Source organism: Plecotus auritus (genome assembly GCF_963455305.1).
Source record: "Plecotus auritus genome assembly, chromosome: 6".
Taxonomy (NCBI): domain Eukaryota; kingdom Metazoa; phylum Chordata; class Mammalia; order Chiroptera; family Vespertilionidae; genus Plecotus; species Plecotus auritus.
In genome coordinates, this window is record NC_137773.1 from 31,657,465 (window position 1) to 31,675,518 (window position 18,054).

General features: G+C 39.8%; 2 protein-coding genes across 10 annotated transcripts in view; one reads left to right on the plus strand and one right to left on the minus strand.

Annotated features, from left to right (window-relative positions):
- The window catches only part of CTNNA1 (catenin alpha 1), a 198,832-nt gene that overhangs the window by 76,084 nt on the left and 104,694 nt on the right, over window positions 1–18,054 (minus strand). Inside the window, exon 1 of one of the 4 annotated variants that reach the window (XM_080672999.1) lies at window positions 778–945. The exons of the other annotated variants lie outside the window; for them this stretch is intronic. The gene's annotated coding sequence lies outside the window, so the exon portion shown is untranslated. Of the gene's footprint in view, window positions 1–777; window positions 946–18,054 lie in introns of those variants that run through there. 4 annotated transcript variants of the gene reach the window in all.
- The window catches only part of LRRTM2 (leucine rich repeat transmembrane neuronal 2), an 88,970-nt gene continuing 71,902 nt past the window's right edge, over window positions 987–18,054 (plus strand). For 4 of the 6 annotated variants that reach the window (XM_080673004.1, XM_080673005.1, XM_080673003.1 and 1 more), the window contains exons 1-3: window positions 998–1,467; window positions 1,808–3,072; window positions 5,488–5,601. In XM_080673004.1, the coding sequence (XP_080529130.1) occupies window positions 1,464–1,467; window positions 1,808–3,072; window positions 5,488–5,571 (1,353 nt within the window). In that variant the 5' untranslated portion in view covers window positions 998–1,463 and the 3' untranslated portion in view covers window positions 5,572–5,601. Of the gene's footprint in view, window positions 1,468–1,807; window positions 5,322–5,487; window positions 5,700–18,054 lie in introns of those variants that run through there. The other 2 variants (XM_080673001.1, XM_080673000.1) reach the window with 2 other exon arrangements.

Consider the following 18,054-nt stretch of genomic DNA (forward strand, 5'->3'; position numbering starts at 1 on the left):
ACAACACTAACCATGGAGCTGTACATTCATAACCAAGCTCTGAAAAGTGATGACACTATTCAACAGCAAGAAGATAGAGTTAGGTCAAGTTAAAACACTTAAAGTCAGTTGTTAAGGGTGCCAGTAGGAGCTATTAAGCGTGCAAATAAATGTTCTATTATTTGAGTACCACAATGCCCCAATCCCAGCATCACCTGAGGCTTTCAGTTGAAGGAGTAGGTAAGATTCTGAGGTAAATACAGGGATTGTGTTAGATTCAGCCATGCTGTATCACTTTTCCTAAATCATTTATGTTCCACTGTTAAGGCTTAGGGCATGCAGTATTAAGTGACTGTATCATCCTACCCTTTTCTCCTGTGATAAAACATTATTATAAAATAGGACAGAGAAGGAGAAATCTTTTAAATTAGAGTTTCTCTGAAAGTCTTAAAGAACAAAATAATCAAATGCTTTGCAAGCTTTTCCACCTTTTATTCTTGGTTTGTGGTGTTAAGCTCTTAGTGACAAAGAAGCCAACCCCACTTATCTAGTTTACCAACACACTGAAAGCAAATTGTAGTCATACTTCTGTTTTAACCAAGCATGACAACAAGGTGATTGAGTAGCTTCCCAAACTACCAGAGCAGCGGGCAATAACTCACATAGGCTGCCGTTAGATCAGCACTTCATAAATCCTGCAGGCTCCTGATCATTTACATGATCTTTCTATGCAGAATCGGCAGTCTGACACTGGCTCTCACAGGCATTAAAAACCATCACTCTGCTAACCCAACTCACTGTTCAGACGGGTCTTCTTGAATGCAGTCTTTATTACAACCTCACTGCTGCTCCTACACTGAAGAAATACCATGTTTTTAAGTCAGGAGTTCTTCTTTCTCGCTTTATTGTAATAGGGGGTCTTACAATGACCCGATACTGTTACAAAGCATCATGCTTTACAACAGTAAAGCTTCTGGAAAACCCAAACAAAAGACACGTCACTCGGTGACGTCAGCCTATATACAGTTCTGTGTGGTCGCAGCACATAAGCAAATCCATTCTTGTGCCATTTCTCGGAAAAGCTTTTCAGTAAATGCACTCATGCTGCTCCAGGAGCTCTTCTCTGCAACAAGCCACCCATCTGCCATCAACAAGTTAAGACCGAGAGAACTAACAGCTGCAGAAAGGAAAGACTGATGCTTTGATTAACCAGCTGAGCAGTTAGAGGAGGGCGAAATTAATAACTTATATTCAGAAGCGATTTAAGGGAACAGAGTGTCACGAAAAATGAAAGCAACGCTATTGAGAAGAATATCCTAAGGAAAAAAACAACTCACCCTGGTGGATTCAATTTTACTCAGAAAGCCTGGGACACAGAAAACAGGAAACTGGTCAAAGGCTCCTGCATGTTAGAGCCTTTTACAGACTCACTGCGTTGAGTCTAACAACCGCGACTGAATGCAGCCTCCAATGTGCTCAGAAGAATGGGTAAGTCCATGCATTTATGTGCCTTGTACAGTCAGCAACAAATCATGCTTTTTAAAATAAACCACTGAATTCACATTTTATGAGGGGAATCACTGTCACATTTTTGGATCCTGAGGTTTAGGTAAAAGCATATATTGATGATAACAGGCTATGTTTTATCTTCTTAATGGTTTAAGTTTTGTTCCAGTCATACTAACAAGGTTAATTTTTCTGCAGCAAATGAAAAATAAGTTATATGCAGTGAAATATTTCACCATACTGTTATGTTCATTTTTTAATAGCTCATACATTCTGCTAAAAATATCCTATCTTCTTGTTTTCCTTAAATTATATTCTGCAGGCTTACATTTCAAGTGGCCATTAGGGGCCCCTATGCTGGCAGCAATATATGCAATGAGTATGGTTTTAAAAATGCTGCCTGCCCTGGGAATGGCGTGTCCACCTAAATGCCGCTGCGAGAAGCTGCTCTTCTACTGCGACTCTCAGGGCTTCCACTCAGTGCCAAACACCACAGACAAGGGCTCTCTGGGCCTTTCCCTGAGGCACAATCACATCACAGAGCTTGAAAGGGATCAATTTGCCAGCTTCAGTCAACTTACCTGGCTCCACTTAGACCACAATCAAATTTCAACAGTAAAAGAAGATGCTTTTCAAGGATTATATAAACTTAAGGAATTAATCTTAAGTTCCAACAAAATATTTTACTTGCCAAATACAACTTTTACCCAACTGATCAATCTGCAAAATTTGGACCTGTCTTTTAATCAGCTGTCATCTCTGCACCCAGAGCTCTTCTATGGCCTTCGGAAGCTGCAGACCTTGCATTTACGGTCCAACTCCCTGCGGACTATCCCAGTACGCTTGTTCTGGGACTGTCGTAGTCTGGAGTTTCTAGATTTGAGCACAAACCGTTTGCGAAGTTTGGCTCGCAATGGATTTGCAGGATTAATCAAACTGAGAGAGCTTCACCTAGAGCACAACCAGCTGACGAAGATTAATTTTGCTCATTTCCTACGTCTAAGCAGTCTGCACACGCTCTTCTTACAATGGAACAAAATCAGCAACTTGACATGTGGGATGGAGTGGACCTGGGGCACTTTAGAAAAGCTAGACCTGACTGGAAATGAAATCAAAGCCATCGATCTGACAGTGTTTGAAACAATGCCTAATCTTAAAATACTCCTAATGGATAACAACAAGTTAAACAACCTGGATTCCAAGATCTTAAATTCCCTGAGATCCCTCACAACTGTTGGCCTCTCTGGTAATCTGTGGGAATGCAGCCCTAGAATATGTGCTTTGGCCTCCTGGCTGGGCAATTTCCAAGGTCGGTGGGAGCATTCCATCTTATGCCACAGTCCTGACCACACCCAAGGAGAGGATATACTAGATGCAGTCCATGGATTTCAGCTCTGCTGGAATTTATCAACCACTGTCATCACAGCCATGGCTACAACTTATAGAGATCCAACCACTGAATATACAAAAAGAATAAGCTCATCAAGTTACCATGTGGGAGACAAAGAAATCCCAACTACTGCAGGCATAGCAGTTACTACTGAGGAACACTTTCCCGAACCAGACAATGCCATCTTCACTCAGCGGGTAATTACAGGAACAATGGCTTTATTGTTTTCTTTCTTTTTTATTATTTTTATAGTGTTCATCTCCAGGAAGTGCTGTCCTCCCACTTTAAGAAGAATTAGACAGTGCTCAATGATTCAGAACCACAGGCAGCTCCGATCCCAAACACGACTCCATATGTCAAACATGTCAGACCAAGGACCGTATAACGAATATGAACCCACCCATGAAGGACCCTTCATCATCATTAATGGTTATGGACAGTGCAAGTGTCAGCAACTGCCATACAAAGAATGTGAAGTATAATATCTACCTATCATCAAAAATTACATCAGATAAGTAACCTATTTTACATAGTAGGGGCTAAATATCTAATTTTTAACAATGGTGACATTAAGCCTAATTTTCAAAACCAAGTGGAGACTTAAGTTTTTGAAGTGTTGAAGTGTTTTTAATTTTTTTTTTTTTTACGAAATCATACTTTAAGTGTTAAATGAAGTAATGCTCACATTAATTTGCAATCTTGTTGGAAAGTCTAAAAATGCTTACTTCAAATTATGGCATTTCATGTATGTGATTATATACTATTGAGTGTAAACATTTACACTTAGGTCTGCATATGCTATTTTTTTTTTTTTCCTACTGAAAACAGTTTGGAAAGAAGCTACCGAGCAGAAAAAGATATGGATCAATACTTGTTTGATCATTGCTTTCCATCCCAAGTACCACCATTGGCTTGTTGCTTATAAGGAGACTTAACAAAGTTCTATGATAATCTGGTATTTACTTAAATTTACAATTTACTGCCAGTGTGGGAAGTAGAATTTCATATATGCTGAAGACTGGTAAATATTAAACACTCTTATTCCAGAGTTTTTGCCTGAGTTAATAGATATTATCAAAGTCCACATCATGAAATCAGAACCCTTTATGTAATTCTAATAAGCTGAGTAACTCTTTAATATATTTAAACAATGAATCCAAGTGAATGTGGAAAAGGTCTCATTACAATGAATTCAATACTAAATGATTACACTGACTTTGTATCATACATCTCTAGTTTAACTTATAATGAACATGTTGACCTTTTGTGGCATTTAGACAATTATTTTAAACTAGTATTACATTACCATTTTACTTATTAGTTCACTAAATCCTATATTTACATTTATATGTGAAAAAAGATTTAGAAATTATTTTGGAGAGAAAAGAGAGAAACTGAGTCAACTTAATCCTAGGACCTGCTCCCTTTAGTTTGAAAGCACACATAACATCCTCTCCCTTTCTCAACTGTCATGATCAAAGCTGCCTTACAAAGAGATTTAAACTCTTCTGTTTTCTTCCTAATCATCACACCTCCGAGCCAAATAAAAAATAATTAGCTAGCAACAGGCATAACAATGATTCTTAATAGAATATATATTATAAAGGAACATTAAAAATCACTTCAAAAATGTTATATTCTAAAACCTGGCCTTTTAATAAGGATACATTATAAGAGCAGTTCCTTCCAAGTGAAAGGAACAACAGATTACCGAGGCAAATCTTTTTATGGTAAAACACTAACTACATGCTTATACAGCCACGCAATGGTAACTCAAAGGTGGCATAGAGGGGAGGGGGATGAAAGGGAAAGACAGCATTTTGAAATCTGACTCACAGAAACGGGTTAGCTGAAGTTAAGAGGCAGCCAAGAGTGAGGCAAAAGGGTAGCTGTACATTATCTACAGGGCAAGGCCCCACGACCTACAGCTAAAATGGGGAGGAGGAGGAGGTACCCTAGTGTTAATATAAACATTCCATAATAAATGATAAATGATAATGATGCCACACTTTTCATGTGAAAAAGAACCACATGTATTGCGTTTCTTCGATTATGATTTCTATGGAGAAACTATAACATATTTAAGATTCAGATGCAAGTTACCAATTCACACAGAATTTTTCCATAAACAAAGTTCCATGTATGTAGCAGCAAAACCCAAGACATTAGACTACTGACTTGATTCTAGAAGAATGAGCATTTTTACAACTGACATATACAACTGTATGTGAAAAAGGCAAAAATCCTTAGAGAAAACCACTACCATAAAAGAAGAAAGTTACCTTTTCCTTAATATGACCATTAAAACACGATATCCTTCATTCAAGGCATATTTTTCTTCCCTAGACTGAACTGAAAATATGTTAAGACTACAGTTTAACCTATGAGGTTTAATTGTATTTTTTTTTCTTTTTAATACTAAGAGAGGGGTGTCTGTCTACATTTCAAAAAAACACAAAAACATGTCTCAGTAAAATGCAGACAAGATCACATATTATGGTAAAAATGTATTCTCTGCATTTCTTAAGGTGGATAAAATAGTTTGGCAAAGTCTCTGTCTGTAAAGTTCAGGTGATCTTGAGCAGTGAGCATTTCATTTCTTGTTAAACCAGATCTTGGGCCTGCCTGGACAGAGACAAAAGCTGATTTTATGGCACAGAGCACAGCTCACCACTTCCCTACAGGGCTGGATCTGAAACCCCCATTACAAATGAGAGCTCCACAAGGTAAAATTTACCAACTCATTTATCAGGCAAACCATGGCCATTTGTCAGAGAAAAGCTTTGTCACAATATTCTATCCTGAATATATAAGATTCCATTAGCCCTGAAGAATAGCAAAAAAGTATTTTCTATCATTTCCACCACACCAAATTAATTGAAATTGTGAGTAGAAGGGTGAGAAACACTGGCTGGGAATCCCCACATTAATCCTAAAGATTACAGTTAGTAAAATGGACCATTAATCAGCAAATGTAAAAATGTATGTAGAAAATAAATTGGAAAAGCAAGCCATTTAGTAATTCAGGGAACAGCAGAACCAAGGCCACCCCGGCATACTTTCAAAATGAAAAATAACTGATTTTTTGCCCTGCATATTTTTCTTTTTCTTTTTTTTTTGGTAATGCTCTCTGAGAAAAGTGAGTAAGAATGCCAACCAGCATGTCCCCTTTTCATTAAAGCACAAACTTCCCTTTTGAATTGCCTTTTGAAGGCAGTATTCCTTTTAATTTGGGTCTTTTTGTGTTTCAGTATCAGCACAGATTTGAAGATGAGACTGTTAGTCATATGTGCTCTGTTTACCAACTGGCTAGAGTGGAAGAGCATCGCAGCTACACTGCAGATCCTGCTAACCCAATGTTAGGGCTTTTGTTTTTCGGTTTAGTTTTATCCTCCTCAGCCTCCTCTTCCCACCAACTGCGTTTTTCCCTCCCCCATTTTCAAGATTAGAGGAAAATGACCACTTATCAAGAACTAGAAAAATAATTAAATCTCTGGAAAAAGAAAAGCTAAAGGTTATATACTGTACCCACCTAGTAATCAAGAGTTAGTTTGGAATCATTTATATATATTTCTGTAGTTTGCCAGGGATTTCAATCACCTTTATAAAATGAGAGTGGGCTGACAAATTTGCAAATCCACACACAATTCAGAGAGAATACCCACTGCCAACATCAAATAGCAAAGATACTAATTTTTAAGCCAAAAATCTGCACTAACACATGTAATTTCTTAATGTGCCTAAGTTAATTTCTGTACCAATTTAATGAATGGAATTGACTGAATTTCCCAACTCCACTAATTATTAAAATCCATCTGCTTATTCTGATGCTAGTCACCAAGAGCGAGATTCCATCTTTCCAATAAAAATGAGCCCCATGTAACACCAGGTCTGAGTCCTAAAAAAGACATTTCATTTTCTATACTTCCTACACAGAGTCGGGGAGGGGGGGAGGGCTATAAATGCTCTATTCTCCCTCTAAAGTGTAGCTATCAGCATAAAATTTGAAAGAATAATTTTAGAAGCTGACTTACATGATCATTTTCCTAATAGAGCAATACAGTGCAGACTTGTCTCAAAAATCTGTTTTGAGACATGCTTTTCGTATATTACTGGTTAAAATGCTTCAACTAGAAAAAGACAAGGATGATAAGGCCAATAATTTAAGGCAAAAAAAACAAAAACAGAAAATGATGTTTAAGCTTTCATACTGTTATTGCAAACATTTGGAAACATCTGCTTCCTTCAACTAGTCTATCCTTCCTTGGTAATTTTTTAAAAAAGTTTCACCTATGGAATGTTTGTTGAACCTTTCTATCAACACAGATTGGAAACCAAAAGTACAGTCCAAACACATTGTGTTTAATCACCTTAAGAGCCATTTGGGGGGGCAAGTGGGTTGAGAAAATACTATTACATGGGGGGGGGGGCGGGTTGAGGGAGATAGTTAACAGAGTGTACTATACAAAAAAGTTTTGTTATTAAAATCGTGTATACTGGAAAAAAATGAATGTCTTTTTTTTTTAAAGCTTTTCCTTGATAACCTATCATTTTTGACATGTGGAACCTGAAAAACCTTTTGTGACAGATATAGAAACCTTAAATGAACAGTTGTTTTGTATCATGTTCTCTATAATGCCAAATATGCCAGCAGAAAAAAGGGCAGCTAATCATCACCTTTCTTCATTCAGAGATAGGCAAAACCAGGCTAAAAAGAAAGTAAAGGTAAGGGGGTGAGGGGGCGAAAGGGGAGCTGACTAAAAAGCCACCATGCCAATAAGTAAGTCATGCAATAAGAAGTTGCTCTGTCACAAGCCTCAGCAAGTGGACAAACAACTGCCTATGTTCCCCAGCCTCCTTAACAACAGACTGCTGCCACAGCCTGGGGAGCTTCAAAAAAGGCACTCAATTGCCTATCCCCAGCAAACAGCAACCTGGCCTCTACCTTTGGGGTTCACCGGGGTACAACCCAGCAGCACCTTGCACAACACTCCTGAGAGGGAGGACCACAGGTACTAAACATGCTGCATTCTCTAGGATCCCTACATGAGCTACTCTACCCTAGATGCCAGTTCACTAAACATGGATAGGGAAAAGGAAGGCAAGATTTTTAACCAGTATTCCTCAATAGGCATAAGTAAACATCCCCAGGACAGGATGCTATGCCTGGGCAGCAATGGGGACAGAAACTGCCTGGCCTTAAGGAGTTGACTGTCAGGAGTCTGCCATACTTGCCAGGATACACTTACTGCTTCTCCAGGCCTAGAGCACTGCAGTAAGACCAGATAGGCAGAAAGAAACAAGGCTACCCGCTGTCCCAACATCCAGGGAAAAGGGAATCAGAGAGGCTAAGAGAGCTCGCGTCCCACAAACCTCAGCAGTAACTAGGGCAGAGGCAGGAAGCACAGCACAATATTTTACTCTCAAACTCATCCAGTATGTACTAGAGGGCATAGGTGATGGTGGTTTCAAATTGTACAAAGGAACAAATTCCTATACTTTTTGGAGTTAAAAGAACAGCTTATTAATATAATTCTCATACATTTTAACCTTGAAAATCCCATGTAAAGCTACATCTGATTTCCTTATCAGTTATTTTAATTAATTTTGCCTCAATACCACATCATTCTCAGATTCACACTCAAATTTATAACAGATTTCCTCAAGGTCTGTTTAAATACATTTTTTTCTTTCTTTAAATATATCTACCCAGCTGGGTACTCAAGTCTTCCTTAGAGAGACAAAATATACCACAAATTGTCTTTCACAAAGAGAGAAGGGAAAAGGAGGTGAAAGTCATAACTATTCCAAACATCTTTCCTTAACATGAGTTCCTCTGTATGATCCACTGTTTGGGGAACACTTCTCACAGATGTTGAGCTTCCCTTCCCCTACCTCAGTGGTCGGCAAACTCAGTCAACAGAGCCAAATATCAACAGTACAACGATTGAAATTTCTTTTGAGAGCCAAATTTTTTAAACTTAACCGTCTTCTAATGCCACTTCTTCAAAATAGACTCACCCAGGCTGTGGTGTTTTATGGAAGAGCCACACTCAAGGGGCCAAAGAGCCGCATGTGGCTCGCGAGCTGCAGTTTGCCGACCACGGCCCTACCTGAAGGAAACACTAAAGAGCAAGTGATCTCCAAAGGCGAGTACAATGTCCACAAAGTGAATATACCATCCCAATATACATGGAGGCCCAAGAGCAAAGCCTAGCCCATGGTCTCCAACTCAGACCTGCCACTAGAAACCCAACATGAAAGAGGACCTGTGAACAAGCCTGACAACAGGGGCCAGTGGCTCAATCACCATCCAAAGAGAAAAGGCTCTTCCCATACTTGGGGACTATATTAGTGTAGCCCCAGAGACAATACCCAAGGCTTTTTTACAACTTTCATTCAGAGATGTTACCAAGAACCATAATGCAGAGAGGTAAAAATGTCACAACTTTACCGAATACCCATTCACAATTGTGTTCAGTGAAAAAAAAAACAACCATACACACACACAACCTCAAGGTTGTTTTTTGTTTTTTTTTTCTGGAAAATCATCAGACAAAAACACTACAGCCATTTATATTAGCCCACCTGTTTAATCATCATGTGAACCAAAAGCTCCTTGTGTGATAAAAACATTTTCAATGGCCTGAGCTGCCAAACACATAGGGCAACTGCTCACCCACTAAAACTTCTGAAAACAATGTATCATTTACATATAACCTACTTCTACGAAGCCAAGTAAACTTAGCATAATACATTCATAAGTACAGAATGGTTGAAATAAGAATGTAAAAAGATTAAAAAGCAGGGATTCTTAACTCTAAGGGTACAGGATATGTTTCACAGGAAGAATCTTTTAAAATAATAATACAAACATTGTGTAGACCTAGAGATTTCATCAGATCCTAAGGGTTTTGATAACTCACCAAAAAAGCCCTAGTAGAACAATGAAATAGTTATTTCTAGTATACACTAATTTGGCCTTGATCTTCCTGGTGGTCATGGCAAAGAACAAAGCCAACAGCTTTCAACTGATCCAAGAAGCAAACTGGCCTATTCGGTGGGGAAGACACTTCTTTCATCTGATAAAGGAAGCACACTAGTTTATTTGGGGAGAGAGACACTTAAGTGCAAAAGTCTATGAATTATTTATAAAACAGAGCCAGCCAGCTACAGGAACAATAAGGAAACATGTCAGACAGTATCTCCAAGGAGGTTTTAGAGAAGACAGACTTATTCTTCATGTCAATCCTTGAAAAAGGTATGGGTAAGGAAACTACAAAAGCATGGTGCATGCTTTGTTGTGATCTAACCTTTGTGGCGATCTAACCTATAAAGCCAGCAAGAATGAACACGCACCTACTTAGGAGTCCATGTTTCCTCCTTATCACATCCCTGGGACCCAAAATATAGTGTCCCATCACATAAGGAGCATCCACCAATAAATATCTCCTCTACTACATTACAAATCTTCAACATTAAGAGTACAATGTAAAACTAAAAAATGTTCCACTACATCATGAACAAAGAGAAGCATATTTCAGGCTTCATCTCTAGTTGTGCTGGTGATATCATAAGTGTACTCCTTGAAACAGAATCTATAAGATAACTAATTTCCTAAAAAAGAACACATTTAAAAAGATAAAGCCTTCACTGATCTAAATAGCTGTCAGAAATTTAACTATCTCTTTAAAATTTAAAACATTCCACACGCCATTAGAAAAACCACCTATAATTCAACAGGAACAAAGAGCACAAGGATTGAGTTATGCTCCACACTTAGGCCTATAATCCCGGACAACCCTTGGGCCTCTCATTCCTAACAGGAAATTAATAGCAGTAACAACCACAGGGATATTTAATATATGTAAAGTCCTGAGAATAGGCTGGAATAAAGTAAACATTCAATAAATGTTTGTTATTTTTAATAGCAAAATGTGGAGAACTAAATGTGACAGATTCATCAAGTAGAGAGTACAATCACATTAAAGACATGTTAGACCCTGTATTGCTCCCCAAAACTCTCTACTTTCTAGTCTTACTTCCTCACTAAGTTCATGTATACTAGTAGTCTCCAAAATGAATATTGATAATTAGTGAGAGCTTTTAACAAGCCAACAGCCTGAAAACATATGTACTACTGCTGTAAACCTGACCACATTTTCTCATAGTCAAGTAATCTTCTTTATAAAATGTATTATAATATTAGACATGACATTTCTCTGGTTTGGCTTTATGAATCAAGGCTAAATTTCAAAAGATTTAGAAGGAATTCTAAAATTCCTTTTGGGTAAAGTAGTCACTTAAAATCAAGTAATGTCTCTTTTCCTTGTTCAATAAAATCATATAGGACAACATAATCTATCCATTATCATAAATATTTTTCAAAAGAAATAAACAATCTCATTGATATCTGAGCTTCTGACAATTTTAGAACAAAATACATTCTAAGGATCACTATGATGCTCTTTTTTTTGCTTAGAAAAAATGTACTTCAAGTCTACCACACCTAATTTAGGAAGCAGCCCCTCCAATTGTGACAAATCTGGTTCATAGGTAGACCTGCCAGAATTATTTGAGGGGCATGAATAGGGGAGATATGAGAATTTAAAAACACAAAGATAACCCACCAGTCCAGTGCACACAGAAGGGCTGTTTTGTGGTTGCTGGATAGTGATCCTCCCTTATTACTAAAATCTCTATTAAATCTAAAGGTTGCTCAAAATTAACCTGTCTGAAAGAATATACACATTTATTCTTAACAGAACCTGTAGATCACATGGCCCAAAATTTGCAAATCAAAAACTTCTTTCTTGGTATTGCCTTTCCAAGATCATGATCCAGTTTATTCAACAAGGAAAATCACTTTATCTCCTCCTTCACCCACAACTTTTCTCTACTTTCTCACATCTTTTGACCCTGGGCTTGCTCTCTTTCCTTATTTATCAACACATGAACAAGCTTTTCACATACCTGCTTCTCCTCATGGCTCCCCAAATACCCAGAATTAATCACCTTATTGAATGAAAAAACATTCAGTTGCAGCATATTCACTGCTGAGCACTTACCTTCTAAGAAATGTCTCTAATTTTAAAAATATTCCTCAAATCCACAAAACTGAGTGCCTATAAGCTGCAAACTGATCCATGCAAATTAGGAAATACTATTAGAAACACAATCACTCATCTGCATTGTCTTCTCAGTCTACCCTCCCCTTATATTGATTCAAGTATCAAATAATGTTTATTCAGTTTGCTTTTATTTTCAAAAGACCAGAATACCAGCCATCTATCTATCTATACAAAAGCCTAATATGCTAAGTGTCCCACCAATCAGTCAACCATTCGGTCAACCACTCGAACAGTCGCTATGATGCTCACTGACCACCAGGGGGCAGACTCTCAACGCAGGAGCTGCCCCCTGGTGGTCAGTGCGCTCCCACAATGGGAATGCTGCTCAGCTGACCAACAGGTGCCAGATGCGGGGCTCACGGCTGGTGAGCACAGCTTTGGTGGTGGGAGCCTCTTCCCACCTCTGCAGCAGCGCTACCGAGCGGCAGCAGGTGCAGCGGGGCCAGGATGAGCAGGAGCGGTGTGGCTCGGGCTGCTCCCCAGCTGCCTGCCACTTCATGCACTACTAGATCCCTTGGGGGATGCTGGACTGCCTGTTTCGGCCCGATCCCCACAGGCCAGGCTGAAACTGGCAGTCCAACATCCCCCAGGGGTCCCAGATCGTGAGAGGGCACAGGCCAGACCAAGGGACCCCACCAGTGCACGAATCCATGCACTGGGCCTCTAGTATTCAATAAAAAGATAACCATATAATCTTCTGTATCTTGACAGAGGTTTGGGTTACAAAGTGTGTGTGTGTGTGTGTGTGTGTGTGTGTGTGTATCTATATATATTAAAACTCATCAAATGGTATACTTAAAATTTGTACATTTCATTGTGTATAAAATTTACCATTAAAAAGCTGAACTCTAGTTAATGACATGCATGCTACAATGATTAGAGGTGTAGTATGCAAGTGTCTGCAACTGACTTTTAAATGCATCAAAACAATAACATGGATACAGGATTGAATTAATATGTGATAAAGCAAATATAACTAAACTAGAGGCCCGGTGCACGACATTTATGCACAGGATGGGTGGGGGGGCCTCCTCAGCCTGGCCTGTGCCCTTTCACAGTCCAGGAGCCCTCAGGGGATGTCCTACTGCAGCGGAGGCAGGCCGCTGCGCTCGTCAGCCGTCAGCCTGGCTTGTGGCTGAGCAACGCTCCCCCTGTGCGAGTGCACTGACACCAGGGGGCAGCTTCTGCATTGAACATCTGCCCCCTGGTGGTCAGTGCGCATCATAGCAACCAGTCATTCCGCCATTCGGTCGATTTGCATATTACCACATTTTATTATATAGTATATAGGATGTTAATCACAGAATCTAGGAAATGTGTGTGTGTGTGTGTGTGTGTGTGTGTTTTCATTGTACAATTCTTTCAGAATCTCTGCTGAAAGAGGCCAACATGAATTCCGCTGTCCTCATGGGATTTAGTTCATGTTCCAAAGTAACCCTGCTTCACACAAAGCATCTTCTATTACTGATTGCATGCCCTGCTAACTTCTGGCTCCAGCAGCAAATATAATAGCAACAACCTCATATAAACTATTTAATCTGTTCCCATGATTGCATAATGTCAAATCCCTGTAACAAATTCCTTATATATTTTTTCACAATTGCTTTGCTTCTATGACTGAACCCTGAGTGACACCAAGATGTGTGTGTGTGTAATCTAAGGTGGGGAAAGCATTTTTACCCCAAACAGGAAATCCTCTAGCCATAAAACAAAAGAGAAACACACATTCATGAAAATAAAAACAAAACTTTACTATAGTGAAAAGAAAGCCATATGCAATATCAAAGGGCAAATGACAAATTTAGGAAAAATATATGCCACATAGATGGCAAATATTAGCTTAATAGCTGTAATATACAAAGAGCTCCAGAAATAAAAAAGATACACAAGCCATTAGAAGAATGACCACAGGTACGAACAGAAAATTCACAGAATAGCAAATCCAGTGATCAGACAAGTATATAAAAAAGATCTGAATTCTAAAGAGCTCAGGGAAATGCAAATTACAGTAGTAATGAGCTATTACTTCATACCCATCAGATTAGAAAAATTAAAACAAATAATACTTACTGTTAGAGAGGCTATGCAGTAAAGACTATTTTTTCTTATACTGGTGGTAAAACTGCAACTAGTTTGGCCTTTCATGGAAAATAATCTACCAAGATCCATTCAAATAAAAATATGTATATACCATTCAAGCCAGCAATTCCATAGAAATAAAAATCCAGAACCTCTCTCATAGAACTAAAGCACAAACACCAGGTACTATAACACTGTTCATGGTTTAAACATTTTTTTTAAACAAATGACTGCAAGAAGAGGGGATTTGTCAAATTATTGATAGTACATCCACACCATGAAATATTATTCAGCAATTAAAATAATTAAGAGATAAACCAGGAGACTTGAAATTACTAGTATTTTAATGAGGTATTGCTGAAAAACGAAATGCAGGTTTGTAAACAATAATCCCACGTTGAGCAAGCAAACACCTATCCTATATAATAAAAGGCTAATATGCAAATTGTCCCCTCGACTGGGAGTTTGACTAGGAGTTCGACCATTCGTTATGACGTGCGCTGACCACCAGGGACCAGCGTGGAACATGCCGAGCATCAGCAACGCAGCGCTGGCAGTGGGCGGCAGTAGAGGCGCTGCTGGCCCCGATAGGCCCCAACAAGAGTGGGATTGCAGCAGGATGGTGGAGCAGGTGAGAGGGCGGCATCAGGCCAAGGCGGATGCAAGCAGGGCCCGATCGCCCTGCTCCCAGGCACTGAGGGAGCTGGGCGGGCTGCCGATGACTCAGGTGGAGGGGGGCGTGTGGGAGCCTGGGGGGCCCAGGGCCCAGAGGTCAGCTGGGACCTGCCCTTCCATGCCAGACACTCATGCTTCGATTGCCAGCCAGGCCTAGGGACCGCACCCATGCATGAATTTCATGCACCGGGCCTCTAGTGTGTGTGTGTGTGTGTGTGTGTATATATATATATACACATATATACATATATATATATATATATATATATATATGGGGGGAGGAGATTGGTGATCTATCATATAAGCAGAAAAAGTACGGAGATATTCATACCATATACTAACACTGGTTCTTTGGTAGAGGAAGCTGTGGGATGGAAGAGAAATCTGAGTGGAAGGAGGAAGGGGAGAGAAAAGAGAAAAATAAGAGGGCCCAGCATGGGTATATGGATCCCGCTTATGGAAAAACTGTGTTGTAGGTGTGAATGTTACGAATTTAAAAAGAGGATTATCTTTGCCTTTATACAATCTTGTGTTGTATAGTTGCACTTGTTACAAGTGAAACCTGAATTCTTATGATTGTAATATTTTAAAAGGCAATTTAGGCTGTAGGAAGCAACTATAATTGAACTACAGTGGTCATCAGTTTCACTAGATCCTAGAAAGAAAGTGACAATCATGTAAAAAGAAAAAAAAAAGGCAGGAAATGGAAGAAAGGCAGTGGAAAAGAGACTGAAATCATTGTCCTGGACCACTTCCCAAGAAAGAAGTGAAAGACAGTACCTCCCTGAGCTGGGCCTGGAAGCAGGAAATGTTAATATGGGTGGAGGGGGGTTGGCTATTGGCCCACAACCTCACAGGCAAGGCTCATATTCATGGGAATGCACTGAGACACTGTTAAAAATATTGATATATTACACACACACACACACACACACACACACACACACACAGAGGTAGTGTCAGACCAACACTCTAACACTACTGATTGGTTAGCACCCACATTAACCAGATGTACATGTACTAACTGATCTCCCCTACTATTATAAGCACAAATCATCCATCCCCACAATAACACCATCCTAGTCCATCTTTACTCATATGCAATGCAGCATCACCTCCCATAATGACCAACTGCTCAGATCAAATGGACAACCTTCAGAGGATGTGAGGCCAAGGGCCCCAGGAGCCCTGGGGTCAGTTACCAGCAGGACAGAGAGGTTCCATGAGATAGAACCCCAATATAGAAAACAAAGATGTTAATGTGGTTTCTCCTCTCCTGATTATTATCTACTAGAGGTCCACTGCACAATATTCCTGCAAGAATAGGCCTTCCTTCCCCTGGCTTCACTCTCAGCCGCCCAGGAGCCAGCAAGTCCTCACTTCTGTCCAGAGCAGCGCTCTTGTAGCTCCCTCCGCCACCCCCCATCCCTGTCATAGCACGCTTCGTGTCTGCATATGCAAATCAACCCGCCATCTTTGTTGGGTTAATTTGCATACTCACTCTGATTGGCTGTGGGTGTAGCGGAGGTACAGTCAATTTACATGTTTGTCTATTATTAGGTAAGATGACATGCTCTAGACAGAGTATCCTAATATATAAAAAGCCAGGGGCCATCACGACCAAAACAACCGGACAGACGACCAGATAGCAGGCTGCGTGGGGCGACAAGGCCAGCAGGGGGGTTAGTGAGGAACAACCAAACGACTGAACAGCAGGCTGCGTGGGGCAACCAGGCAGGCAGGGGCATTAGTGAGGGACGTCCAAACGACTGAACAGCAGGCTGCATGTGGCAGCCAGGCCGGTGGGAGGGGGGGCAGTTGGGGGTGACCAGGCCAACGGAGGGGCGGGGGAGTTGGGGGTGACCAGGCTGGCAGAGGGGGGCAGTTAGGGGCGATCAGGCAGGTGAACAGTTAGGAGCCAGCGGTCCCGGATTGTGAGAGGGATGTCCGACTGCCGGTTTAGGCCCAATCCCGGGGATCAGGCCTAACCAGCAGTCGGACATCCCTCGAGGGGTCCCAGATTGGAGAAGGTGCTGGCTGGGCTGAGGGGACACCCACCCCCCCCACCCGCCCCGTGCACGAATTTCGTGCACCAGGCCTCTAGTTTGGTATAATTATCCTGAACCTGCACTTCCCAGGCATATATCACTGGTAACATTACATTGCATGTTTTCAATTGGCACAAGGCAAAGAGTACTATTGTTCGTTTATTGATTGAAAGTCTTCTTTCTTCCTGATAGCATTCCATTTTCACCATGGCTTTAGGTGATGTTCATTATTCCCTAAACTAAATATAAAAACACTCTGTGCATGGATAAAGTTAAAGATCCAATATTGGAAAGCAGAAACTACTATAAGCCACCAAAAAAGGACTATTAGATAGGGTTCATTGTGGTTATCTTAAAATTTTTATAGTTATAGACAAATTTTAAATCTGTTGAGGTACTGCTTTTGGAACTCCAAAACCAGAGAGCATTACTCAAAGTTAAGAAATAACAAATGAAGTTTTTCTGGACAAGAACCAGGGTTAGGGAGTTAAAGACCATGGGAGCTTTCAGATATGCAAAAATGAAAGAGACTACAGTGAAATGACAAAACCTTTCAAGTTGTTATGGTGAATAAAGACTACTTTAAACCATCTTTGATAAGAAAAGGTAATAAATTATAAAGTGTAAAGAGACCTGGCACTCTAGAATAAACATTTCAAAGAAAATAGTAAATGCCTATTGACTATAATACACTAAGATGTGATATCATCAATAGTAATTATTTGTTAAATAGAAGTAACCTCAATGTTACACAGAACAGTCAATAATAAAGCACCTAACCTAAGGCCACTCCATCTGACTTGGTTGAGAAACAATTCAGACGTGAAACAAGACACAATGATTATTCCAGACATGTGAGAACTTCATTGCATTAAGGGACCATAGATGCCACAGTAGAGAGAATAGTAAGAGGTCTCTGAGACTAAATATCTAAGAAAGAAGCAGGAAAGCAAAGACAAACAGGAAACAGCTTTCTTAGGAGTTATAAAAAAAAAAGTGCAGAAAGTTTTGGCCAAAGAAGGTGATGTGGAATGATATTCAGTGACCATAAGAGCAAAGTATATATAATATTTAGGAAAACATTTTTTAAAGGAAAAAGCAGAAGTCAGCAAATTATCATAGTAAAGCCTATTTTATAATCAAGTAATATAACTCTCAATACATACACAGATGTAATCTTTAACATATGTATGTATGTCTATATATGTGCTTTACTGCATCTACATAAAATATCTTTGGAAGGAGA